Source organism: Paralichthys olivaceus, chromosome 8, assembly GCF_024713975.1.
Source record: "Paralichthys olivaceus isolate ysfri-2021 chromosome 8, ASM2471397v2, whole genome shotgun sequence".
In the NCBI taxonomy this organism is placed as follows: Eukaryota; Metazoa; Chordata; class Actinopteri; order Pleuronectiformes; family Paralichthyidae; genus Paralichthys; species Paralichthys olivaceus.
In genome coordinates this window covers 6,466,427-6,494,006 of record NC_091100.1, presented here as the reverse complement: position 1 = coordinate 6,494,006, position 27,580 = coordinate 6,466,427, and the positions used below count along the sequence as shown (strand labels likewise).

The following is a 27,580-nucleotide window of genomic DNA, read 5'->3' as shown; positions in this document are numbered from 1 at the left end:
TTGTGTAAATCTGCCCTGTTTTGGCTCCTTACACGTCAAACTTAAGTTAACCTGACACGTAACACGCTGTTGTTATTTCGCTTTCACACCAGGCCTGTGGGTTTTTTGTTGGCTTTCCCTGTGCCATTAATTGTCCTGAGACAATGTCGTGTGTTCATTACAGTTTTTTTTCCAAACGGGACTCCAGTGTAGTCACGTTCGATGGGCTGTACATAACCCTGCACAGACTGAGAAGGCAAATCATGGCCCAGGAGCGCCTCAAGGAGAGAAACTGCCACCTGCAGATCTCCAATGCGCAGACTCGTGAAGGTACAGTATGTTGTCAGCTGACAGGTGGATATGTGCATACATCAGCACGTGGAGGTGTTTGAGTCCCAGTCAACTATAAATCATTTCTCTAATTAGGAATAAACCTTCCTCTTGTGGGAACTCTCAGGTTAGACCTGCACTCCTGTATTTTAACGCTGGGGCCAGGGATGTAGCCATATCCGCGGTTTGATAACGTCACGAATTTCGCAACCGTTACAATTGTACAATTGTAAAAAAACCTTCCTCTCGGGAGTCACGCAATTAGTGTGTGAGAGTCACTGAGGTGAACTGGGAAGAGGGGACGGATGTCACGGCTTCATTCCCACCAACGCTGGTCGGAAAACTCCACCGCGAGAGGAGTTCACACAGCGAGAGGAGAAATCTTTGTTTACATCCGGTTTGTGACCGCAGCAACGGCTGACACACACACACACACACACACACACACACACACACACACACACACACACACACACACACACACACACACACACACACACACACACACACCTCTCCTCCTGTATGATCCATTTAAAATGGAGCCAGGAGTTTAATCCACCTACACGTGAGGTAGTAATCGTGTAATGAGGACATGGAGACTGTGGCTTGAACCAGAACAGTTCACCTGTTGATTTTATTACTCCCGAAACAGAACGACTGCCGCCCGTGACCCTTCATAATAAAGGTCCCATGCAGATACACTGCTTATGATGACAGGAAACAATATTCACTGACGAACCCCTCTACAATAAGGCAACTAAATAAAATAGCTCACATAATTTACTGTGGCACATTATGATGATAATACATATTTTAGTTCATTAGATATATTATTCACTTTATATTGTTTGTTGTGTGTCTTTTTCCTTCTATAGTATCAATAATCGTGGCACCAAAATGTCATACCATGACATCCCGTGTCATAACAGTGGTACATGGAGAGCCTAATATTTTCTGAGGTGGTACATGGTGTAGAAAGTTTGAGAACCACTGCTCTCAACAGTTTCATTTTCTTTTCAAAGTGGCTGTAGCATAGTTTACTGTCAATTGCTTGTTGAATCTCTTTACAGGGTTTCATCAAAGTTACTTATTTAATTGCTAGACACTCATGTCAAGAGAACAATACACATCTTAAATTCTGAGTATCAGCTGCTTATTTTAATTATATATATGAATAAATAAGTTTGAACAACTCTTTGCAAACCAACTTCATGCATCTGTTTAGTAACAAAGGCCTATCAATGTATTCTATTGAGCGAATGGTGATGTCATTGTAAGTGGTTGGTGTTTTTGTTTTCTAATGATTTGTTGCTTGTGTTTTGTAGAATATACAGATGATGAAGCCCACATCCCGAAACACTCCTCCGTGATTGTGCGCCGCATTCCGAGTACCAGAGTAAAGCCTGCTGGCAGGACGTTCATTGTGTATGTATTAAGTTATTACTGTTTTTTTACGATTAATCAGTAAAGTCACTGATGATTTTAAGTCACTGATTTGTTTCTATTAGATTTCCTATAGTTATACTTGTGAAGCTGGTCCTGTGTTCAGTCACAATGTTGGTAACTGATGGTTTATTTTTGTCCTGTGTGTTTTTGCAGAGATCGTTCTGACACAGCTGTGGTTGGATCATCTAGACCCGTATGTAAAACAAACCCAAAAACAACACTCTGTCCTCCTCTTCCTATCACCTCTCACTCTCTCCCCCTCTTTCTGGCTTTAGTCACCTTTCTCAAAAACATTCTGTCAACAATGATCGAGCTCTGTGTATCTTCTGTTGACCGTGTGTTGGCTACATTTGTGTTGAGATCTCAACCTCTATGTGTCTTATGATGTGTTTTTGGGGAGGGTTTCCTGGAGTCACCACAGCCAAAGTAGTTTGTTGTTTCTCTCTTTAGAAAATGGGTTTGGGTTTTGAAGTTTTAAATTCTTGCTGATTGAGATGAGGATGATAAGAGAAACAAAAGACTAGCCATTATTGTTTTTGAATGCTCTGAAATGCCAAATGTTAAACTGTTGCCACTTTATAATTGAGTGATAATTATTTATTATAATTATAATTAATAATTATAATTTAAACTTTTAGTGACTGTATTTCATATTGAAAGTCAAATGTATTTTAAAAGGTTTGTAAAAGGAAAACATGGTATTTTTGTATTGACCTTTATTGACCTGATTTTGGTGTGAAGACTTAAATGGCGTGAGGGACTGGACACAGATGTGCTGGGGAACTATCTGGGCTCTTGAGCTGTGTATAGCTTAGATGCTCTGTTAACAACTTTGTAATCTGTACTCTGATTCTCCTGCAGACGGATTCATCTCCTTCGATGTCACTCGCCCAACTCGCCAAGGTAATGTATCTGTACATGCTGGCTGAACTGCATGAAAATGTTTCCTATTTAGTTAAATAGATTTGTCTCTTTTTTAATTTTGTGGTGTTGACGTCCTACTTTTGTTGTTTTTAGACGGCCAACCTGGTCGATGCTAATGCATCAGAAGAAGACAAGATTAGAGCCATGATGTCACAATCAAACCACGAATATGAATCATTACAGTTAGTACACAAACATTTTGCTGTTGTATTTGCCCAAAGTCTTATTTTTGGAACATGAACAACATTCACTTATAGTTAGAAAAATAAGATTTACTTGTCTCTGTAGTTATTCCAAGAAGGCAGTTGGACCTCCACCTGCTCATTACACCTGCTATCGTTGTGGAAAGGCTGGTCACTACATCCGGCAGTGCCCCATGCTGATGGTAAGGATCCTGCATCATTACATTGTTTTTCTCTGTTAAGTTTATTTTTAAACATGTTAAATCTCAAATGAGTGATAATATTCTCTGTGAACCTTCAGATCCAGGACAAGAGTGTGGAGCGTGCTAAGCCAGTCAGGATAAGTAAGGGGATTCCTCTGAGTTTCATGGTGAAGGCAGAGCCTGGCACCAAAGGAGCCATGTTAACCAGCACTGGGGAATATGTCATACCTGCAATTGATGCGTACGTGAAGGATGTCCACAAATACACACTATACTACCTCCTCATGCAATGAAATTCAAACTAGTATCAACTTGTGTCATATTTATCTTTTTCCTTTTATGTCCTCTTTAAAAATATAAATATGAATGTGTTGATACAGGAAAGCATACGCACAGGGCAAGAAGGAGCGCCCTCCCTTTGTTCCACATGACCAGTCATCATCAGAGGATCATTCAGACCCTATCCCTGATGAACTCCTGTGTCCAGTCTGTAATGAACTCATGCAAGACGCAGCAATTATACCCTGCTGCGGAAACAGTTACTGCGATGATTGTAAGTCTTTTCTCTATATGCATTAGTAATAGAAAACCATCCTGGGCTATGTTGAATTGTTTCAAACTCGTTTGTGATGGTTTTCTTTGTGTTCCACTGTGTAATTGAGATATATATATATATATACACACACAGACTGGGCAGGTTGAGGGGAATTTATTGTCATCTGAAACATTTATTCTTATCATGAGAGTGTACAGACGGAGTGTGTTTTAATTTGTTAATCAAATGGATTATAGCTTTGAACTAAGGACTGTTTGTTTTCAGGTATCAGGACTGCCTTACTCGATTCAGAGGAGCACATCTGCATCACGTGCAAACAATCAGGTGTTTCACCTGACAGTCTGATTGCCAACACATTTCTTCGACAGGTAACACCCTTGAAACACATGCTTTTTGATGAATGTCATATTTGTCTGATCAGAAGTGTGAAGCAAATCTAAAACGTTTTTCTTCATGCAGGTTGTGAATAACTTCAATAATAAAACAGGATACACCAAACATGTACGCAAGCAGGTCCAACGTGCAGCACGGCCTCCACCTCGCCCCCCGTTGTCCAGACCACTGCACTCAAGACAGCAGGACCCACTGCTGGCCAATGTCACTCACCCACCCCCTGCAAGCGTACCCACTGTTGCACCTCAATCACAGGTCCAGCCTCCTGCACCTGCTCCTTCTGTTCCTGCTCCTGCTGCTGCTGCTGCTCCTACTCCTCCTCATGCTGCTGCTGTCGAAGGTCAAGATGTTTCTCCTGCACCTGTCCTGTAAGTTTAGTCCCATATAGTTTGTACTATGTCTATGGAACTATAAAATGTTTGTATTCTAATATGAATCAATGAATGTTTCTCTCCCTCTGAATCTTGTCCTACAGAGGTAGAGGAGACCACCCCCCCACCCACCTCCATACAGCTCCATCTCCTGGACCTGCTCCTCAGGTGTACCCTCCTCCATCCCTGTACCCGCCCCCACCACATCCTTACCCTCCTCCATCCCTGTACCCGCCCCCACCACAGCCCTACCCTCCTCCATCCCTGTACCCGCCCCCACCACAGCCCTACCCTCCTCCCTACATTTCTGGCCTTATCCCTCCTTCTTCAATTGGTTACCCACCCCAGCCAATTAATGCCCCTGGACCACCGGGACTTAACCCTCCCTGGATCCCTCCTGGTGTCCAGCCCCCTGTAGCCCACCTTGGACCCTCCTTTGGAGCATCTTATTCCAGGTAACTTAATTAAGAGGACATTTCCAAATTGGTTTTAGTTCTTACATTAATTACATTTGCATAATTCTTCAAGCCATTCAGTCAATTTATTACATAATCTGCTTCTTTCTTTTTTGGTTTCCTGATCATCTTCTCCATTCTTTCCTCTCCCAGGTCCCGGTCAAACAGTCGTTCTCCATTCAGCCGCTCTCCTTACACTCTCTCTAGATTAAGATCTAGATCCAGGTCTAACTCTTATTCCCCAAGTCGATCCCGCTCCCGTTCACGCTCTCATGGCCGGTCTTTTCCACGCTCCCCTTATTCCAGACACAATGGACGCAGTTACAGACGTTCACGGTCAAGGTCCCCTACCCGGTTTCATGGGTATCGCCACTCTGGCTCTGTGCAGTGTCCTCCTCCCCTCTGGGCAGGACCCTGGGAGGGAGCAGAAGGACAAGGACCCTTCAGGTACCGGTCTCGTTCCCCTGGGGGCTTCCGAAGCCGCAGCCCTGGTGGAAGGAGGCCACCTCCTCGGGAGCTGCCGCCGTATGAACTAAAGGGACACAAGTCCAGGTCCTGGAGGACATGATCACTGGGGGAGAGAAAGGTATCAACAATGGGAAAAGGAGTACACAGACTGTTACAACAAGTATTATAAAGATTATGACAACCAACATCCCTCACTACATCACAGAGGTCGTGGCAGCAGAGACAGGGGGAGGGACAGAATGTCTCCATTACCCAGAGATTACTCCCCTCAGGGCAGAGGAGGAAGAGGAAGAAAAGAGAGAGGTGCTCCCCCTCACCATCCTCCATCCTCTTCATCATCAGGGACTTTGTAAAAAAGATGTGTGCATAAATAAAAAAAGTGTTTTTGAAAAACTGCATCCATGTGAATTGTTGCTATAATCAAGGAAAAAAACAAACAAACATCAAATACGGATTTGATTGTGGTTTATTCCATATGCAGATAATTGATAAATACTATCCATGGTATGACATTTGAAAGCATCTTCATTGTTTCTGCTGGGGATGCAGCTCCTGTAAGAAAAGGCGATGACACAGTCTGACAACATGAAGAGGGGGCGTTTTATTGATCCTTTCATTCTTTACAGTTCATCAGTTACTGTAGCTATACATTCAGTGAACTCTTCTTATGGTCTCAGACTGGGTGAACTGTGTCCACACTGTGTCCACTCAGAAGATTACAGTGTCAAATTATCCTTGAAAAACAACTTCTGCCACACTTCCTTATTATTCCCCTGTGTAGTGCACATACAAAGGAATGGCTTCTGGGAAACTGAGGTGGACAGATTCATTCGTTTCACGGCCTTATTTTCTTTGATTTGGTACAAAAACCAGACTGTTCTTGCTACTTACGTACTTCATAATACAGATTCTATATGTTTATTATAACCATTCACCTTGTGCTAAAATCAATGCTGTGCTGTATTCAGTTAAAAAAATCTCAACATCAATAACATACAGGAGGATGAGTTTGCCTGTGTAGTTTATAGTTTAATGTTAACTGGTTTTACAGTGTTTTTAATGTCCCTGATTATCTCAAAACCATAGTTGTACTTTTTTATATATTACACAGAAAGAAAAGATTTGTCAGCGTGTGGTTTGTGTTACCGTGAAGTGGAAGCGTGCACTGTGTTTGTGTGTTTTTTCACTAAAGTCTGGAGAAACAGAGACATTTAAAACAGGGGATGTGATTATTTCTCATGAACAGAGCCACGTGGTAAAGATGTAAACAGCTCTTTTACACACATTATTACTCAGTCACTCGTTGGTTATATAGATGGGTGCTATGGTTTTCAATCACGTGTACGATAAAGAACGAAACACCACAGATATCAACACCAATCTCACTGCTGTCACACTACCTGCCAATTCTCCTCCTGACTGTCAGTGTGTGTGTATGTGCAGGATATCTGAACAATCTACAGGAGTATGAGGCAATCCGTTAATACATTAATAAACAACATAATCAATTAAAGTGATGATTGAAAGAGAACAAAACAAAGAAGAGACAATATATTCATTCTTTTCCTTTTTTTTCTCATCGTGGACGGGCACACAGAATGTTGAATATATTACATCGATGTGTGAACGGTCCGATCACGAACCAGACGAGCGCCTCAGAAGTTCAGTGTCTCTGACATCATCTTCCACCAGTCCATCAGCTCCTCCCGCTCCTCCTCCTTCCTCTCCATCAGAGACTCCAGCTCAAAGTCCACCTGAGACACAAGCAGAGCGACACAGACGTCAAACATTATACTGTTGTCTTACTGTGCTCTATCCAGAATACATGTAGAAATACAGAAATAAATTAATCTAAAAATATATAAATATATACATAAATAAATAATATAAGTAAATAAATAAAAACAAATATAGAAATGTATCAACAATTAAACTCAAAAATGTATGGATGAACAAACAACATATGGATGAACAAACATTTTTTGTTTGTTTATATCTCATTTCTGAATGCATTAAGCCAATGTACAAAGTTCAAGCCTCGTTCAGATTACAGCACGCGGTGTCCTCCCTGTTGGAGACGTCTCATCTCGGTGATAAAAATGCAACAAGTCGCCCTTTAGCCACATTCTGTCAGTGAGTCTTACCCTGGTTGCAGGGCTGTAGGGAACAGCCACCTTTTTGATGACAGTCAGGTATCCTGGAGCAGATGCGGCGACTTTGTAGTTTCCTGGAGCCAGCAGACGCCAATAATCTCCATCTTTGGCTGTGGAAGTGACCATAGAAAATGAGAAATAGTGCGCTACAACCAGAAGGTGGCAGTATTGCAACATCTTACACTCCAGGCCTCCTGTCCTTATAGTTTGTGTGTGTGTGTGTGTGTGTGTGTGTGTGTGTGTGTGTGTGTGTGTTTGTGTGTGTGTGTGTGTGTGTGTTACATCTTAATTTGCACTAAATGCTGATACCTGTCGTGATGTCGTGGTCGATACCCTCCACAGAGATGGTGGCATTGGAGATGGGGTTACCCTGGAGGTCACGCACGAAGCCCTTGACACCACGATGAACCTGAACAAATACACACAAAGAAAGGATTTAACTTTCAGATGCTAGGAAATTAATTTCTGACTGTTGTTTTAAAATGGTTCAGCTCTCTCTGACGATGAAACCCGTTTGGATCCTTTACTTTATTATGGTTTGACCAACTCCATTCACTGGTTTCTTGTCAAACCTCTTGCAGTGTTGACATTGTGGATTTTTACAGTTTTTTATTGAACTGCTTCCTGTTTTGGGCTCTGTGTTTCGTCTTGTCCCGTCATCGTGTTAGTTTGACTGAATCCCAGTGTTCCCCCTCAGGACTCAAACCCTGAAACCTCACAGACGTACTAAACATGAGCTGGTAAATGAGACGGCAGCAAGTTACACCATATTACATTTATATATATTTATACTTTCTTTACGTCAAAGGTGCTTGAGAGAGTGTAGATAACACTTTACTGTGTCATTGTGCAAAATTGTGAAATGAATGGGACAAATTACTATGCATATTCTTGCCATGATTCAGCTTGTTGGTAATGTTAGTTCCTCTTTCCCTTCAAGGAGATATTGCCTCAACTTCTACTAATTTGTGTCAGTTCACTAAACTTCACCAAACCTTCAGCTGCATCAAATACACCTTTATTAATGGATGACAACGTTGGAGTCTATTTTTCTAGAGCCGGTTTGCCGCCTACCTGCTCAATGTAGTTGACGAGTGAGTTGCGGTTCTGCTCCCAGTAGAGCTTGAGCGTGTCCTCGTTGGGGAACTTGTCGCAGCTGAGCTCCAGAGTGATCTCGAAGCAGTTGCTGCTGAGGTAGTTGAAATCCTGCATTCCTGTGACGGGCACAAGATGAAGGAGGAGAATGAATTTAATGAGTGGAAGCGACGAGAGCGCTGATGTTATAGAGATGACAATGATCTATTAAAAAATCAAGTCAACAGGATTAAACAAAATCAGGGAAAAATAAAATTCTTTTTACATTTTTCAACATTTTTACTAAATCCCCAGGGAAGAATTCATGGACCTCGATGAAGAAAATCAGGCACATTGAGGAGACTGATATCTGAGTGTGTGAAATTCTTTTTATCCTGTTTTTGTATTTGTATAGCACCTGCTTAACTTGTACAGCAGCTTTCAATCTGTAAAACTGCAATTCAAAGTGCTTTACAGGTGGTCGACAAAACATAGGATGTTAAAAATGAATAAATAAATTGGATTTAAATAAGTAAGGTAAGAATTGACACTAAAATGACAATAAAGCTAAATACAGTAAGATAAATAATAAGGATGAAAAATAAATATAAAACCATAAAATTATAAAACACTATATAAAAGTCAGGCTAAAAAGGCAGGTTTTTAAGTTACTTTTAAAAATATTACCTTTTTTTTTTTGACTCAGATTGGAGTCCAGTGACTCTGAGCTTAATGGCTGAAAGTGGCATCACTAAATGTTTTGGTTCTGCTTAGTGGAAATAAAAGGGCCAGAGGTTCTGAGGAGGCTTCTCGCTTCATAAACCAAGTATTTCTCATGAGTAGTCTGGCGTTAGTCCATCAATAAGCAGTGTAACATTCTAAAAGGGTTTGATTCGGAATGATTTTAGTCTCTTACCTCCTGGCACACTGTACCAGGCCCCTCCATTAGTGATGCCATCTTTGAAGCTGGAGTCGTCGTCGGTCTTGCGGCACGGGGCTCGGTGCTGGTCGGACATCACTGGGTTGTATATGGAGTAGGCTCTGGCTAGAGACTTGAACATCACATCATCCGGACTGGCGCTGTACTCGTGAGTGGATCCTTACAGGACAAACGAGGAGGAAGGGAACAAACCGTGTTTAGACAGTGGCTGCGATATAGTATTAATTAAACACCTGCAGCTGCAACACATTAAACCTGTGCTTACGCAAACACATGTTTTATTTACTTTGAGAATTGATGCACAGGAAGCCACAGCAGGAAAAAAAAATCCATCTGATTTGAATTAGAGTTACGACATTCTGGAAAAAACGGATAAATCGTTTGTTGTTTCAGTTATATGTCATTATTTCTATTGTGTAAACTGTGGAAACATTCTCATAATGGAGAACGGAACAGTTTATACACGACTGAACAAACCAAACACAGAGAGGAGGTGGGTGTGTTCGTGCGTGTGTTCATGTACCAGTGCGGGTCTCATCGTATGGGTAGTTGGCCACCACGTCTCCTCCGTGCAGGTTAGCCGACAGGACAAAAGGGATATCCATGATCCAGTGGATCACCGCCTTGGACTCTGGAGCCAGCTGGAAACACAACACTCACGTTACGAATATAGAAGAAGTCAAAGATACTTCTGCATCTAAAACTACAACTTACACACAGGGTTAGAAAAGAAAAAGAAGAAAATGCTAATAATGAGGATTTTTTCCTATTTTTTTTATCCATAGTTACCAGGAACTAATAATATGTGTTAATAAGCCCCACATATGTGACAAAAACAATACATATCAGCCTTTTGCTTTAGTCATTTAAATGTTTTTTATCTGTGATATGTCTGAGGCTCGCCTCTATTATTATTATTGGAACTATTATTAGTATTATTATTATCCAACACAATGTTTTATTTATATTATATTATATTTTTCACCCATTTATCAATGTATGAGCTGATAGCTAATTGATATTTAAGCTGTAATGTTGCAGAAAGTAATTTTGACTTTTATCACTTGAAAATCACTTTGAGATAAATATAATTATAATTATCATTATTATTATTATTATTATTATTATTCATCCATTTTCTGTACCTTGGTGTTTTCATCCACAGCCTTCTTCATGTTCTGCAGCAGGTGGTTGTTGGCTCCGCCTTCCCTCTCGTTGATGTAAATGATGCGGTCCAGATCGGGGAAGTTCCTGTTCAGATCCACACCCTGGGCGTTGCTGCGGCCCACGAACCAGTCCTTGATCTCTCCGGGCTGAGCAGGAAACAGCAGAGGACGATCACATCATGCTGGATTTGAATAATTACTATTTTTAAACGCAGTGTTTGTGCAATTTAAAGCCAGGAGCTGCAATTACTCACTGTTTTAGTCACTGTCTGTCATCTCATAATCTAAATAGGATCAGGTTTGTTTGTGTTCACCGTGTGTTTGTGTCGTGCTGTGTCATCACCTGAGATGCGGCCTTCTCGAAGCCGTCTGGGTTCATGGAGGGCATGAGGTGGATGCGGGTGTTGTGGACGAGGTCGATGATGGTCTCGTTGCCCTGCTGGTACTGGTTGCACAGGTACTGAGCCAGGTAGATCAGCAGCTCTCGGCCCACCGCCTCGTTGCCGTGCATGTTGGCGATGTACTTAAACTCGGGCTCACCTGCAGCGAACAAGGAGAAACTTGCTGTGTTACTGCGTCACACACGGCGCTGTAATTCGGCATTATGTATTCAACCTTCATCATCGAGAGGCTTGAGAGAATCTGAATGAGATTGATGAGCCAATCACACAGAGTCCTGAGGAGAAACATCCCTGTAAGCCCCCCCTATTGTACCAAGAGGTGGTTTTCATCTGTAGTCATGGAAACAACATTTCCTTTATCTCCTTTGGAACAAGAGAACGTCACTGATAACGCTTTCTGATTTGTTATGGACGTTACCCTGGACACACACACACACACACCACACACCACACACAGTGTAACAATGGACCTTCACACCTCAGCAGTGACAAACACACTGAGTCATCACATGAGGGATTAAACGGAATTGAACGCTGCAGCCCAGGACTCCATTTTGACAAAAATGAGTGGAGACGGTGGATTACTGGGCGAGACTGTCACAGACTGTTGTCACTGACTCGTGTTGGAGTGACAGGTCTAAGATCAGAGTGGACTTCATCACTGAGAGTTTAACTCCAGGACATTCTGCAACAAAATTAGGGATCCTCATTCCTCAGGGACACTGGCAGCCTATAAACCCAGCATTAGAGTAGAACAGTAGTTTATCAGTCTCTATCAGCCGTTAGGTCTGTTAGGTCAATAAAACATGATCATTAATTGTAACAATATAATTTCCATCAATAGATATAACGTAACCTCCCCTCCTTTCACATTAGGATTAGAATATTATAAGATTTAATTTAATATAAACAAGACAAATTCCCATTGCATAAATGATACCGACTCTTACTGTTGTGCAGAATGGTCACTAATTCCACAGAAGACTTTGTTTATAATTTACCAATAAAAACTCACATGCATGTGATTAAGAGATTAACAGAGAGTAGTGGATGGAAATGTATAATGTTCAGCTATTAGTGAATCATGTCTTTCAGTACATGAGCCACTCTGATTTTGGTGACTCTGGCTCTTTACTAATGGTTATGGTATTGCCCGTCACTAATGTACACCCACCCAAGGCTGGTAAATTTAGGGGAATGATATCTATGAGTCAGGGTAAGTTGATAAATTTAAGGGACTGTTGGATCTTCTATGGGCAATTTTTTACGAAAGTACTCTCACTGTTTTGTGGACAAACCTTTGTTGCCCATGTCACTGTATGGAAATAACTACTATCCATTTCCTTCATCCTGTAAATTAACGTTATATATCTCAGGTCCATTTATATCAGAATGTTTCACAGAGCTGTGTTTTAATGACTGAGGCTCCCACCGTCTGTGTCATATACTAATTAGCCTCGCTTCTCCTCTGTTCATTAGAAAACAGCACACAATGAAGACACATGCCAATAAGGAGCCATATAAAGTCTCTTCACAAAATCACAAAGAGTCTGTTCTTCTGAATAACTGCAAATCAGAGATTAGTGGCTTTGTGGCTGCACGACGACTAAGAACGTCTCTCGTCACGGAGGGGAAAAAGGCCCTTTTGTCCAGAACATGGACGAGTTATGAAATGTAGATCAAGATACACAGATGGTGAGGAATGTGTTCTGAACTCTACTTTGATTTAACTATTTTTGAGGCCTTATTTCTCCTTTTTACAGTTTAAACTTGAGCAAAACCAGTTTGTTATGTTAATGTACTGCAGAGTCATAATGTAAGTGTGCATGTGCCAATGTTTTGCATTTGCATCCTTTTTTAATTCATTTTTGCTGATTTTTGAGTTTTTGATGCATCTGTAAAAAGTCCAGTGGTTTCATAAGAAAGTAACGCATTCACACACACACACACACACACACACAAACACACACACACACTGATCAGCCCACATCTGGCAGTCAGGTTATTTTTAAACACTCAAATCTGGTTCCTCTAATGATTTCAAGACTACAATTAACTCTTTCCATCTTGACATTAGTGAATGGATTTTACAGGCTTCAGAGGCCTGACAGAGCTGTCAACCACACACACACCAGTTCAAACACACACACACACACACACACCAGTTCATATATACACACACTTTGAAGCTGGACTCTGCCAAAACGAGTAACAATGATTCAAGCTGTTACACAGATGCTCAGCATCCAGAGAATTCCTGTTCTCCCTGAAGAAACATGTTTCTGTGTTGTTGATGCTCATGTTCTTGTGGGACAGGAAACACAGCTGTACATGTTTCATACATGCAGAACAGTATGTGTGTATGGGCCAATGCATGTAGGTACCGATGATGTGTTTGAGTGAGTTTTGGTGTGTATGAGGGAGCTGATGATAATTCTCAATCATAATCAACACTTTGATTTAAATTATATAATTAATTATCATTTTTACAGAGACACACACCAGACACATTGTTGACAAGAGGATGCATGTTATGAGAAGGCGACTGTGATGTGTCACTGCAGAGCTGGAACAAATCAAAAGCTCTTTTCTCCTCTCAAGTCATCCATTGTTCTCTCCCTTCTTTTCCCAATTCAATCCTATTCTCTACAAAACTGCCTGTACCTCGCTGAGCTTTTATTCTTTAATACAGTTTCCTTTTGAAATGTAACTTTCCTATTAGCAAATTTCTGAGATTGTGTAAAAGAACATTTGAAAAGGGGTAAAAACACAAAAAGACGTTTTAGTCTATACATTCAAAGAAGAGTGACCCATGTGAGACACCAAGAGGAGATCAAGGGACGGAGCCTCGATAGCAAGTTCCTGCCAACACTCGCGCTCGACCAATCGTGACTCAGCATCATTCATGACGTTTCAACTTGTGTTTAAAGCATCAAATAACTAATGAAAACCAAATTTACTGGAAGAAGTTACAGTTCACAAACATCAGAGTGATAAGAACAACTCAAAATGAAAAATGTATTTGGCGTGTACTTAGTTTGGTCAAGTGCACCGTCACTAACATGGTGGAGGCAGGGTTTATGACCTGTACTGCTGCCAGCCACTAGGGGGAAATTGAGACACTTTGGCTTCACTTTAGAGGAGCCATCATGCAGTCCATCTTTAGATAGCATCTATGGTCGAAACAGACTGTATGCAGACACCTTTTGTAGGGCATCTTTAATATGTCCGTCTGAGTGTGTGTGACAGGCTGATGTAGCTCCTCCCTTTAACTCCAGCTGATGTCTTCTCTCCACAGGTCAATAAAACGTCTGACGTCGGCTAAACTCACTGCATCGTCCTCCACTTTGTCAGGAATGATCAAACTCGTGTGACGGGCGATCAATGCGGTCTCCGGGGCGACCACGCAATAATGACTGCAGCTGTCACGTCATCAGGGAAGCACCACATTATAGGGCTCTCTGTCGTCCTGGCAACCCTGACAGGGGCAGGTGCTCAGGCAGACGAATCCTCCGGGAGGCTGAGTAAACACACTCTCACTCTGTATATAACTAGTGTGTTAAGCTCTAAAGGACTCCCAGCTTTGTCGTCTGACATTACACCGACACAGTGAAAAGAATGGATAAATAAAACATTTCAAAATGCTGATGACATCTACAGGTGCTGTTTGGGATCATAACATTGCTGACACATGTATTATATGGAGCCAAAAAGTAATTTAGTAATTTAATCTAACATTTAATAGAGTATGTGACTTTCTAGAAATGCTATTATTGTGTTTTGTTTCTTCCAACGTTTTAAAAATATTATTTTAGATAAACACTGATATTTTTATGATTCCTTAATAAGAGGGTCTGATGATGGAGTAGTTTCTGGGATTTTATGCCACAGAACTCAAATCAGGTGAATTTTATATTCATACCACATTATGGTAGTTCACGATGCTTAACATCAGCATAAAGGCAAATCATCAACATCATACATAAATTTTAAAACAGTTAATAAAGGAATAAATAGTAAAGAATGAGCTGCTTGACTGCATTCACCATTATGATAATGTTTTAGATTCCAAAAACATATTTTCTCAATCAGCTTTTTACTATAAATGCTGTAATCCTACATGAATACACCAATTTCTACGTTCAATTCACTACTAAGTTCAAACAATTTGTGTGTTTCGTGTTCTTTTACTCATCTTGCTGGTTTGAAGTGGGCAGCTGGGTACAGGTGATGTCATGCACCAAAATCATTAAGCGTAACGTCAGACAGTGGAAAACGGCGAAGGTGATTAAATGTTTTCTTGTGTCCGTTATCTTTCGTGAGTGATCCGTCACTTGAATAATGAATTAATAGATTGATATTTCCAGCTCCGATATTGACTGAGAAGTCATTTTAACCCATAAAAAAACAACACTATTATGTTTTTTTTGGCATACAACACAAAACTTGGTGAACTGTCAAAGCCTTGTAGGAGATGAAGTTATACAGATTGTGAACACTGGAGTTACAGAAGCTGATGACAAAGAAAAGACGCAGTAATTTGACAGAAAATCTGATAAACATGTTTCAGCTTTTTCAGAAAAACGAATGAACGTGCACAAAGCAGAAGCCATTGTGCAACAGGCAAGAAAAAATGGTGAGACTTCTGCTGTCAACACACATCGTGACATGAAGACACGTCGCTCAGCGTGTTGAGGAACCAGAAGGTAACGGAGGATGTATGCGGGTGTGTGATGTATAATAAATGACTTCTGGCTGATGCCGTGGCCTTTCTCTCATCCTCTTTCCGTCTCTCTCACTCTCCCTCATTCCCTCTACATTCTTTCGCCATCCTCTCTCTCTCTCTTGTCACCCTCACGCTCCCAAACAATTCCCGTTTTTTCAATCATCATTCCTTCCTTTTTGTTTGGCCTCGTCTTTCAGCTCCTGCTTCCTCCTGAGTGACCTCTGCAGAATGGATTTCTCACAGGAAAAACTGTCCCTCCGCCAGGTTTACAATCTATTCTCCTCTATTTTCTACCTTCTATTAGAAACATGTTTCATTTTAAAGCCACTTTATATTCGATGTACCATATGTCTTTTAAAATGACATGGCCGCTGACTGCTATTCACTTTAACCAGGCATGTGTGTGCGTGCTCACTGGGGATTACACACTTCCTGTCGTCTGATAAAACAGTTCAGTGTGGAGTCTTATGACCGCATGACATAGTCTGCACCATATTGGATGGAGCAGGGCCTCATATACCGACATGATTTTTTTTTAACTTTCAGACAAAGTCAAACCCATTAGTAGAGATAGGGTTTCTCCTCCTATTAGGAATCTTGTAAATAGTTCCAGACAAGAGAGTCATAATAGTTTAGCCAGATCTCTTTTTACAGAGAAAACCCTCTTCTTTAGCTCCTGGACACTGAAATATGATCCAGCTGTGAGATGTAAACACCTCGTTCAAACGGAGAAACGTGTCACATATGGTGGAAGATGTTTTCAGGTCTTTTTCTTACTTAAGTAACATTTATGTGGCGGCTATTTTCATCAAAATGGAGCCTGAATAAAGTCTCACAAGAAAAAATACTCCAACATGTTAGTGATATGTTATTGCATATTTAACATTATTGAATAATGTGTGTAATGATAATGTGTAAGAAGCCTAACTGTGTTTTTTCATACTGCTGGCTGGTTTTAATTAGCTTCTCATGTGTTTTGTACTGTGGCCGAGGGAGCTCAACACACTGCCAATGAAGAAAAGTCACAACACATACAAATACAAAAACACATGCAAATACAAAAATGCAAACGATACAACGATGGCCTCTAAGGCGCACTCGCATCGTTATAGCTAATAAGTCGGATATCAATTTTTTGAAAGGGACAATATTTTCCACTTGGGACAAATCTGTGGCAAAATGGCTGTCTCCACTGGAAGTTGCGTCAAAACCAAATCAATTATTAACACTAATGTGATGACTTTATCTCATATTAAACAACGCTGTATACTGCTTCACATGTCAACAAACCACATACACAACAAAAGAATTTCTCCTGTTCTTTCCATTCTGCCAAGTCCATTATTAACTCTCTTTTTAGCTTTGTTTGGCTCTCCACCTGCTTGTTGCCTGCTAAATCTTCCATTTTCCTCACATACAAGTCACTAACTTTGTCCGTTATTTATTCCTGCTCCTCCCAAAGAGCTTTTTTACTATAAAGGTTTGCCTGCTGCATTATTTGAGGGAATGTCCTCAGTTACTTCCCAGCAGTCGTCCTACACAGTGAATTAATATGTAACCAGCGTGTTTACACTCTTGGCTATAGGCGTTTCCTGTGCTGCAGTGTATGACAGATGGCTGCTTACTGACAGATGCATGAGATCAAGACCGTGGTCCGCCGGCCGACCAGCCAACCACGAGCGGCCATTCAGCTCAATGCACTAAGCCGATCTGTTGTCCTGGCAACCGCTATTTTGGCTCCACCTTAAAGTTTCAACACATTTGCAGGGTCAGATCAAATATTAGGTCGGGCACCTCAGAGGGAAGCTTCGAAATGTCTCGGGCAGATTTCATTCCTCTTGTCTAACACACACTCATCCATCATTTCTCCTCCTTGCACTTAGAACCATCACCTCTTCTTTCCTTCACCCTGTCATTCTGCAGATCTCCCCTCTCTGTTGCCTTCTTGGTTTCATCCCCCCCTCCTTGCTGTGGATGTTTTGCTCAGCAGAGATGAAGGGAGACGAGGGGAGGGAGGAGGGGTGCTACCCCAGTTGGTGAGGCAGCAGCCTGGAAACTCATCTGGTAGTAATAAGGCCACTCCACATCGCTACCGTGACTCATGCCTGCGCACGCCCACCACACTATTACAGGCTTATTTAGTACGTACGCACGGTCATTAGGCCCTGTGACCATTTGAGCTGCATAACATACAAAACCTGTGGTGCACAGTGGAGACCACACAAACCAAGAGAAGAAAATACACCTTAACGAGACTTATAGTTGTTCCCACAAACTACATTGTAAACTACAGTAATTACAGGCGAAGTTTCTTCCTTCTTTTGAGGCCTCAGGATTAACTGTGATGAAATGAATCTCTTCCTGCAGCGACACGAATCACTGACCCGTTCCTGGAGGCTCCGCCATCTGAAAGGTTACATGTCCTGCAGGTCAATCCATTTAATGTTCCTCTCACTATCAGGGCTCTGGGTCGTGCTCTGATTTTTTATTGGTTTCAGAAGGATTGAGGTGATGTGATAAAGGGGCTCACAACCTGGAGAGCTGCTGGTTTGTTTACGTTTCAATATACATCGATACACAACAAATCAGACTTTGTCAAAGATTGGACAGTGAAGTTCTGGACTTATTCTCATCCCTGTCCGTGGTGTTTTAGTCTGCCGTTTATCAAGTTAGAGCGAGGTATTAAATATCAGATAGTAAGAAACAGATGCAGCTGAGAGGAAAGATTCAAAAGAAAATTCATCCATAAAACACAAAGGAGAAGAGGTGAAGGTCCCATCATCCATGGGTCCAGATGCTTTTCTTCTAAAAATGTGTATCGCCTGATGTCTTTTCAGTCTCCTGTTCTCTAGCTAACGTTTTGAATGAATTTCAAAGAAGTCTCTCTCTTAAAACAAGTGTTAAAATAACGTGTGAACTTACAAAAAGAAGAAGGTGCTGCAGAGAAAACAGCAGCAGCAGTGGTTTACCCACACATTTGCATTGCCTGTGGCCGGTGTTGAAACTGTCTCTTGAACTAAAAGGCCTCATACTTTTCGTCCCCTGTGGTTTGTTCAAGTCTGCAATCCAGTCCTGTCCCTGTGATGGAAACAGTGACAGACCCCATAAACATACAACTGACCAACACCTAGAGGTTAATTTAATATTCAGTCAAATGCTTCCTCCATGTGTGTCCCTCTGCTTATGTTGCAGCCCAACACTGCGGATGCATCTGCTTTTGCCTGGAAATGATCTTTAATTTAAAAAAAGAAAACCTGCACCCATTGAGCTGTGCCATGATGATGCCACCACCTTCGGGGTGTTTTCGCAGAAACACGAATCGAGATAAGCACGTAGAGATTCTTATCAACCAGCAAAATGGCGGCTTTGCGTGGCTGATCCCACAATCTATCATCTCGACTGCTCTGGAGAAATGCAGCAGGCCCCTGCATGCGCTCAGAGCCTTTTTTTTTACGCACGGCACGACACACCTGCGCGTCCTCCTCCGGTCATCTGAGCATCACCACTCAGGTTTCTCTGTTATCACTATTACCACCAGGCTGCTATGCGCCAAAAGTGCGTGATGTGTTTGTGTTATCTCAGCGGGTGGTGATGGAGAGAAAACTGAGGGGTGGGGGGGTGCGCGCACAACCGCCGCATTATGGAGCGGACTTTTTTTTTAATGTGTGCGTAAAAACTGACCAGCTTCGTGCGTCCCGGGGTTGTCGGACATCTCCAGCACCAGCAGCTCTCGGCCCTCGAAGCTCTCCCCGATGGTGTAGATGCGGGTGATGGTGGGACACTGCAGCCACACCGACACCAGCGCTTTCCGCAGCTCCTCGTAGCGATGGTACTCGAAGGAGATCTCACCGTCGGTACCGGCCGCGCGGACCAGGGCGACCGCCGCGGCCGTGAGGAAAAGCACCGACAGAAACAGCTTCATTTTGACGCGTCCTCTTTTCTCTCCTAAGCCCTGAGTGTGTGTCTGCCTGCGGCTCGGTCCAAGCCTTATCTCTGCTGCAGCTCCGGGCTATTAATATCTCTCCCTCTGCTCCCTCTCTCCTCCTCCTCTGTGATGCGCTGCTCCACCTGAGCCCGAGCTCCTGTCAACCTCCAACCGTGAAGCGAGAGACAAGGAGGACTCATGTCCGGGCAGGGCTTTCAAAATAGAGCAAACATATCTTTATTTATACAGAACATTTCATTCCAGGGGGGTCATGGGGATGAAATAGTAAAATATAAAATATTAGGATGGTTGGATTGAAAATAAAAAACAACCAAAAGAAGTTTTAATAAAAGATGAAATTACAATCGACACCGGTGGACCAGACATGTGAAGAGCACAGCTAAAAAAGAAGGTTTTTAGATCAGATTCAAAGATGGTAGTGTTAAAGAAAGATATTAACTGCAACAAGCTGTTGATTTCATATTTCTAAAGTCAAAGACAATAAGATCTTGTGAAGATATAGACCGTGAGTGAAAGACCGATATAGAATAATTGAACGGACTAAATTGAAGAATAATAGAATAACCATCAAATATGATATAAAGTGTTGTTTTATTCTGCTTGTTGTCACATTAATGGTTTATTGGATGTGTGTTTTTTACTTTTAAGCCTATTTTATGAAAATAAATCATTGTTCATGTTCAACTGGAGACGACCTGCAGTAAACTCTGTCATCATGAAAAGAATCAAATGTCTGTGGATATTCTACAGTTTGATTGATGATTAATAAATATATTAGTCTTATTTATTTCTTATCAGTTTAGTGTTTCATTTTCTTAATTTGATGCTCTGAGCACCAAAATAAATTCAGCTCATGCAATATGAGCTCTTGTTGTGTGGCTGCTTCCTGTTCGGTGTGGGCTGCTGCTGGTTGACTTGGTGCTGCTGTGTGCTGGATGGGGCTGGAGGGGTGTGACCACAGTGCAGCAGAGACACAGGGAACTTTGAGTGTGTGTAATCATCCACATCCTGAACAGCCCAGACCTAATGTGTGATCAGCACAAACATTCAGTGATTCAGTGAAAATGTGTCACTAATGAACAATATGATGAAACACAGTCTGATCACATACAGACAAATACATCTGCTCAACGCAACCAAACACAACCTGTTCAATGTAGTTCAAATGTTTTATTGTCATGTGACAAAAACAGAGAAACAAAACAAGCTCAAGATTTCTTTTAGTAAAAATTAAAACAGCATTTTATTGTTCTTACAGTCTTAAGAAGGCTTGATTATCCTGGAGGCTCCACATGGACAAATTTCATGTTTTTTTCTTCTTTTTCTTATGAAACGTGTCTGACTCGTTCCAGACGTCACTGAGTTTAGACAGTTCCTATTGAACTGCAGTTTTAAAGAGTTAAAAATTGTGTCATCGTGACTCAGTTCAACTCTCAGAGGAAGCGCTTAAAGTGCTGAAACATTCAGAGGTACACAGAGCAAGGTCGTGGTCAACGACAAAGCAACAAATCAAAATGAGGATGTTGATGGTTTTTATTCAGCGAGCGGCACACAACACTTGTTTTCACAGAGAGGCACAGAGGGTGGACTGAAGACAACAAGCAGTCTGATTCAGAATCAAATCACAGCAGAGAGAATTCATTTGAAGTACACCTTTAGTGTGTGTGTGTGTTTGATTTAGTGCACTGACACATACTGTGTGTGTGCTCACTGTGACTCACTCCCTCCTCCCGCCACACGAGGTGTGTGAGCAGTTTACTGCTCCTTCTTGAGTCCCTGTTTCACCAGGTGCTTGTTGTACTGGTTGTCCGTGTTCAGCAGCTTGTCCCACCACGTGAAGGTGGAGGCGTAGTTCCCCACGAAGTTCATGTGGTGGAAGTCGTGGAAACGGGTGCCGGCGTAGAATGGGATCAGGTGGAGAGGGTTCAGGGGGATGTCGTAGCCGCTGAGAGAAAAAGATGAGAAATACAGGTAAGTCACCTTTACAATCAAAAATAATAACAAAAACAAAAGACACATTACTAGCAGCTAAAATTACCGTAGGTATATATTTAGAAATTTTCCAACAGAAAAAAAGTTTGTTTAAAGTGGAAAATAATCAGAAATTTTATTTTTGAATTGACAATTTTGATAATAGTCATGAAATTCAGCACCAGTTTCTTATTGAACAAAAGGTCCAATCTTATCCTGTTCTTCTGCCTCTTTGAACACAGCTGCAGCACTGTACAATTCCACAGCCACGTGGAACAACAACATTACAGAACTGGTGTCATCGTGTAGAGCTATAGAGTTGAAGGCAGCCACTGCGGTGTCACACACAGCAGAAACGGCCTCTTGCAGTGCTACTGAGGAGTTGAACACAGCATCTGCAGCTTTGAAGAAGACTTCAGAAAGGTGGAACACAGCTGCAGTACCGGTCATATCCATGATGCTGCAATGTCTAACACAGCTGCTGCAGGTCCAATGTCCTCCTGTTCTTCTTTATTGATGAACAAAGCTGTGACAACTGGTGACCGAGGTGGAGAACTCTTTGCATCCACTGCTACTGTTACATCCGAGACACCTGCTGCATTTTCCAACAAAGTACGTTCAGGACTGCAGTGCTGCTGCATTGTACCAAGTTTCATCAGCACAGGGGAGTACAGCAGTAGATTGCGGTAATGTGATTGTGTGAAGCAGCAATGCACTGGATCAAGATCAGCACCGACACTGACCTTATTCAGTAGATGGTCAATATTATACAGTCAAGTGTTTCTGCTAAATTCCTTAAGTCATTGCAAGCTGCCGACTCGGGACTTCTTAAATGTAAAACATGACATCTGCTACAGCTGTAATGGAAGTTTTGTTGCCTGTGGATGTGATATTGCAGGAGCAGACGTGTATGTGGAAGACTGACCAAATTATTTATCTAAAAGGGCAACTTGAGGTTTGGCATATGTTTGGGATCTCACATCTGGGGTCTCACTCCAGGGGTCTTCCATACTGATAACAACTGATACAACCTGTGACTGTTGAGTCACTGTCCAAGTGATTTAACCAGTGATGCCCCCTCCTCTGTGTGAAAGCCCTGTGTGTGTGGGAAGAGACAGACCTAAGCTCTGGTGCAGCCCTCAAACAAATGGCTTTAAGTCCTATCAGTGACCGTGAGAATCCCTAGACTGTGCCTCTGCAATGCATTGCAGGCACACATAATAATAATTTCATACATCAGTGATAAAATATAAAAGCACAGAAAGACTCACTATTGAGTGGTTTAATTAATAAAGATAAGATAAATCCAAAACAATGTGTTAAATATACACATACTCAAATATCAAGTCTGATATTATCACACAATCAGAATCTGTGAACTTGGCCCGTGTCTTGTATGATTTTATAAAATTATATTTAATGTTGAATCAAATTTAAATCTCCAATATACATTTGTGCTATATTTATCAAAAAATACACCTAAATATAGTAACAATTATAAAAGGTCCATATTATGATAAAGCGACTCAATGTCCACCGATGGTACAATATATAATAACATCTGGTGTTCTCTAGCGCCCTCATGTGGTTGATATCACAAGCTACTGGCAAGAGCTTACAGGAACATGCAGGTTGGTGCAGGTTAAACGCAGTGATGCAACTGCTACTCTGTTTCTCGAGTGTTTTAAGTCACTTGTGTTACCATTTTGTTCCCCAGGGCAAATTCTATACTTTGTTGATCTTTCAGGTGGATAAAAGTAAACACAGCTCCTGCAGCAATCAGCCATTCAAAAGTTTAAATATGAAAACACACTGTGACAGAAAACTAACAGTGATCGTAGCTGTGAAAATGTTTGGACACCCTGGGTTGCTAAGCTGGACAGCTGCATGTTTCAATAAAATTCGGATGTGTCAGTGCACATGTGAGTGGAAACTTTTTTGGAACATACCTGTGGACGTCAATAGTCTCCAGCAGGCGGAAAGACACCCAGGCCCAGAGGAAGAACACGTGGTTACAGAAGATCATGATGCCGATGAAGAAACCAGCTCCCAGGATGAGGGTCTCAGCAGGATGGGCGTATTCGGCCTGCATTCCAAACGGAGCCTGAACGATGGAGGAGAGACTGTTGAGTACCATGATGTGTTTGCACTCACTGGTTGAAGCCGCTTGTCTAATAAATAACTGTACTGTTGAGAGATAAACCAGAAGGGGGGGTGTTTTTGTGTATTCATCTTATCACTTGTGCAGTTCACTCACAGTGAACTCATGGTGGACTTTGTGGATGTATTTGTAGATCCGGCGGTGATGCAGCAGGCGATGGAGGAAGTAGTGCCAGGTGTCTTCAACCATAGCGCAACCGAAGCACTGAGCCAGGACGTACGGCCTGGAGACAGAGGGAGGGAACGGAAAAACTCAATGAAATATTCTAAGAAAATATACAATATGATTCAAACAATAAGAGTTAGAAATATATGTAATAAACAAATTACGTATATTTATATACAAATATATAAACAGTCTCTATATCATAAATAAGTGCATTTTGAAACGTCCACAGAACACTAATATAACATAATATAACATATAACACAGAAAATGTGTACATTCACTGTTAATAGTATTTATTTTTAGATTTGAGCTATGCAGGAGCTCTTAGTGTTTTGCCGCTATTTCTAAAGGTTGGCAAATCTCAACACATATTTAAAGTTATATTCATTTATGTCTTTTACTTTTATTTTTCAAGATTGTTTTTGTTGATGTGGACCTTGCTTGAAAACGTTCTTGTTCTTTTTGTACACAGATCTCTATATTTTTCCAATTAAGTTGAAAATATATATATAAATATATAATTATATATATAAACACTGACCAGCGTGGCATGGAGTCCCAGTCATATGGGATGTTGAAGAATTCAGTGAAGTAGTACGTCCCACAGATCAGTGGCAGCTGGATGCAGAAGTGGTTGAACAGTAGCATCTTAAAACATCTCCACTGCTTCTCCCAGGTCTCTGGTTTGTCCTGCACACACAGTGGAGAGGCTTATTTAGACCAACCTCACACAGAGGAAATAACATTACCTCCAACAACCACACAAAACACACACCAACCTGCTGGATCTTGTATTTCTGCATGAAGGGCAAGAACTGGAAGATGAAACCAGGCATGCAAAAGAGGAAGTAGATGAACTCGTGGACGATGAGTGACCCCCAGGTGGCAATCTGAAACTTGGTGTAGTTGTCCAGCATGTAGCCCCACGCATGTTCCAGGGACGGCTGCAACGGGTTTTTAGGTAACACTGCGTCGACATACTCCACTGCGAGGTAGGCAGAGCTCAAGATGTCTGCCGAGCCGTTCACCATCATGATGGACAAAGGAAGGTGACTGCAGGTCTGGAGAGAAGACTGGAAAACAGGAACACATACACGTTACATACATGGAATGAAACACGCAACTCCACTGTGGTTTTCTCTATTAAACTCACATAAACAATGTAAAGAACAGACAAGCTACAGCAAGCTTTATATCTTTATCATATTAAGGCTAAAATAGAGGAAAAATCAAACACAAAATAAATTACATGAACTTCTCCAGAACAAAGAAATAAGTGAAAGGTATTTGGAAATACACATTATTAATTTAACATTTCATATTTCTGCCTTACAATAAATAATACAGACAGGTGTATCGCAATAATCATAAAAATCGACAGATGTGGAACGTGTTTAATCACTGAGCCCTTAAATGATTTAAAGTTCAAGTATAAACTCAGCTCCATCATGCAGAACTACATGTATCTATCTTCATCTCTTGTTACCACATCTCAACATCAGTATTTACACTTTTATTTTAGCATTTTCAACCATTAATTTCAAGCAGAATTAACGTGGTTCAATTTCCTGTAACACAATGTTGCCTAGAATATCAACTGCAACTACATTTAAATTCACAAGAATCTGAAACGACACTTACAACAGACTACTGGTGTAAATACTTTAACATTTCAATGCAACATGGTGATAAAAGACTTAAACAGCTGTTTTGTTGTCGTCTTCAGCAACGTAACCTGTCTGTGTCTCAGCCACGTTACATTAAAGTCATTAATAATTCCACCAGCGTCTCTTCTTCTTCTTCTTCTTCTTGCACATTTGTTTAATGGAGTGTTCATTAATTGAACTCCTCACAGGCCTGAAGATCTTTTACACGAGGCTGCACAGCAGCGTCCTGCCTCCATTACTGCTCAACAACAAGTTAGCATTAGCCTTCGCATGAGTTGTTCATGGATAGAATAGATAAAACAATAGAAGACGTTATTAAATCAAACTGAAATGATTAAAGTGTGTCCGAGGACATCGTCGGTGTCTCACCTTCCCGAGGAACCGTCCCGTTCACCTGAGCCAGAGGCGGAAGACCGGGCGTAATGTACAGGGAGATCCAACGCTGTGATTGGCCGAGCGGAGAGGAGACTGACGTCGCGGGGGCCGAGCGGCCTCTCTGATTGGTCCGCGGTGTGGAGCGATGATAGTGAGACTGCAGGTCTCCACAGCAACAGCCAATCAGCGGGCGAGCTGTGCTTTCATAACCTCCGCGGTGTTACATGATGAAGAGATGAGGTGGTTCCACAGCTTTGACTCACGCGCGTCCTGCAGCTGGAGTTTACTCTGCACCTTCAACTGTTGACTTACTTTCAATACTTTTCAACTATTATAATGTTCTGCACTCGCCCCGGACTGCTTCTGTCTATGTAAAGCAAAAGTAAATACGTCACTGTGTATTATAACTTATTAAACATTTTATATCTCAGACTTTGTAACTTGAGAAATTCAGTCATGACTTGGGCTGAATCTGAAATTTGGTAATAAATGCAATCAAAACAATCATTTTATGTGCTCCACAAAAGTAGTAGTAGTAGTTGAAGTACTTAATACGTTGAAGTACTTAATATGTGACATACTTATATGTTTCTGTCTACTTCTATATGTTTACACAAGGGATCAGAGAGAGACAGCATTTCACTCCTGTCTATTTCCTGTACATATGGCAGAATGGACTTTTTCTTTAACTTCACACAAAGTGCAGAAAAAAGCTTTTCCGAGCGAGAGAACTTCCCTCTGGTTCTCCCGTGGGTTTAAAGTGTCATAGTTTCTTTTGTCTCTTCATGTGATCCCAAACTGAGACTCTGTGGAGGCCCCACCATCTGTCGCAGGACTCTTTGTCCTTCTTGTTTCTGAAGATAGTTTATTCTTAATATGTCTGTGTTGTTGGGGTTCCTTGTCTCCCTGGTGGTTTAAGTTTAGGCTGGTTAATCGATGACAGTACATCATTTTGATTATTATTATTGATTATTAGTAAAGATGGGACATCGGCCAAGAAAACCTTTAGCATGGATCTAGACAAAAGGGTGGATCCATGTTTTCTTTTTTAACTCTTTCTTTATCATTGTTTTTTCACTAACTTCCCAGCGAACAATTCATGGACTGCTAGGCCTTGGCGGAGGTATGTGCTTTACTGAGAGGCATTCTAGTTGTGTCTAAAATAATACTCTGCTAAGTAACTTGTTAACTATAGCTGTCAAATAAATGTGCAAGAATAGACTAGCATAAAACAGAAGCACATCAAATTTCTACTTGAATACAGAACTTGTAAATGTGCTTAGCTGCGTTCTGAATGCAAGAAATTAAAAAAACTCCAATGTCAAAGGTCTAAACGTCGGCAGAAGAACAGCAGCTTTGCACAGATAAACACATAAAAACAGGCACATTTTAGATTTTGAAGTATAATTAGTGGATTAAAGTCTTGGCTGAGACAAGTATAAACTTGAGCAAACTAATGATGCCAGCGTTTGAAAAATTGTAACCAAGGACATGCAGAGGTTAAATAAGCTATGGTAAAATTATT

General features: G+C 41.4%; 3 protein-coding genes across 3 annotated transcripts; 1 reads left to right on the top strand and 2 right to left on the bottom strand.

The window, feature by feature from the left end:
* On the top strand, positions 1–5,705 carry LOC109638260 (E3 ubiquitin-protein ligase RBBP6-like). Its single transcript, XM_069529411.1, has 13 exons — positions 1–309; positions 1,635–1,734; positions 1,909–1,948; positions 2,617–2,658; positions 2,773–2,861; positions 2,968–3,064; positions 3,163–3,305; positions 3,445–3,617; positions 3,885–3,988; positions 4,080–4,381; positions 4,489–4,839; positions 4,993–5,425; positions 5,513–5,705. The coding sequence occupies exons 1-12, from the start codon at positions 144–146 to the stop codon at positions 5,405–5,407; spliced, it is 2,022 nt and encodes a 673-aa protein (XP_069385512.1). The 5' UTR covers positions 1–143; the 3' UTR covers positions 5,408–5,425; positions 5,513–5,705.
* A 180-nt stretch (positions 5,706–5,885) lies between these two features.
* cpe (carboxypeptidase E) lies at positions 5,886–20,279 on the bottom strand. The gene is made up of 9 exons (XM_069529782.1): positions 19,449–20,279; positions 10,984–11,180; positions 10,620–10,787; positions 9,998–10,115; positions 9,451–9,633; positions 8,535–8,674; positions 7,770–7,869; positions 7,452–7,570; positions 5,886–7,061 (listed from the first exon to the last, which is right to left on the bottom strand). Exons 1-9 carry the CDS (start codon positions 19,687–19,689, stop codon positions 6,963–6,965), a joined length of 1,365 nt encoding a protein of 454 aa, XP_069385883.1. The 5' UTR covers positions 19,690–20,279; the 3' UTR covers positions 5,886–6,962.
* A 589-nt stretch (positions 20,280–20,868) lies between these two features.
* Positions 20,869–26,428, bottom strand: msmo1 (methylsterol monooxygenase 1). The gene is made up of 6 exons (XM_020101178.2): positions 26,050–26,428; positions 24,793–25,086; positions 24,555–24,703; positions 23,942–24,068; positions 23,634–23,788; positions 20,869–21,658 (listed from the first exon to the last, which is right to left on the bottom strand). Exons 2-6 carry the CDS (start codon positions 25,045–25,047, stop codon positions 21,469–21,471), a joined length of 876 nt encoding a protein of 291 aa, XP_019956737.1. The 5' UTR covers positions 25,048–25,086; positions 26,050–26,428; the 3' UTR covers positions 20,869–21,468.
* Between the last annotated feature and the right edge of the window lie 1,152 nt (positions 26,429–27,580).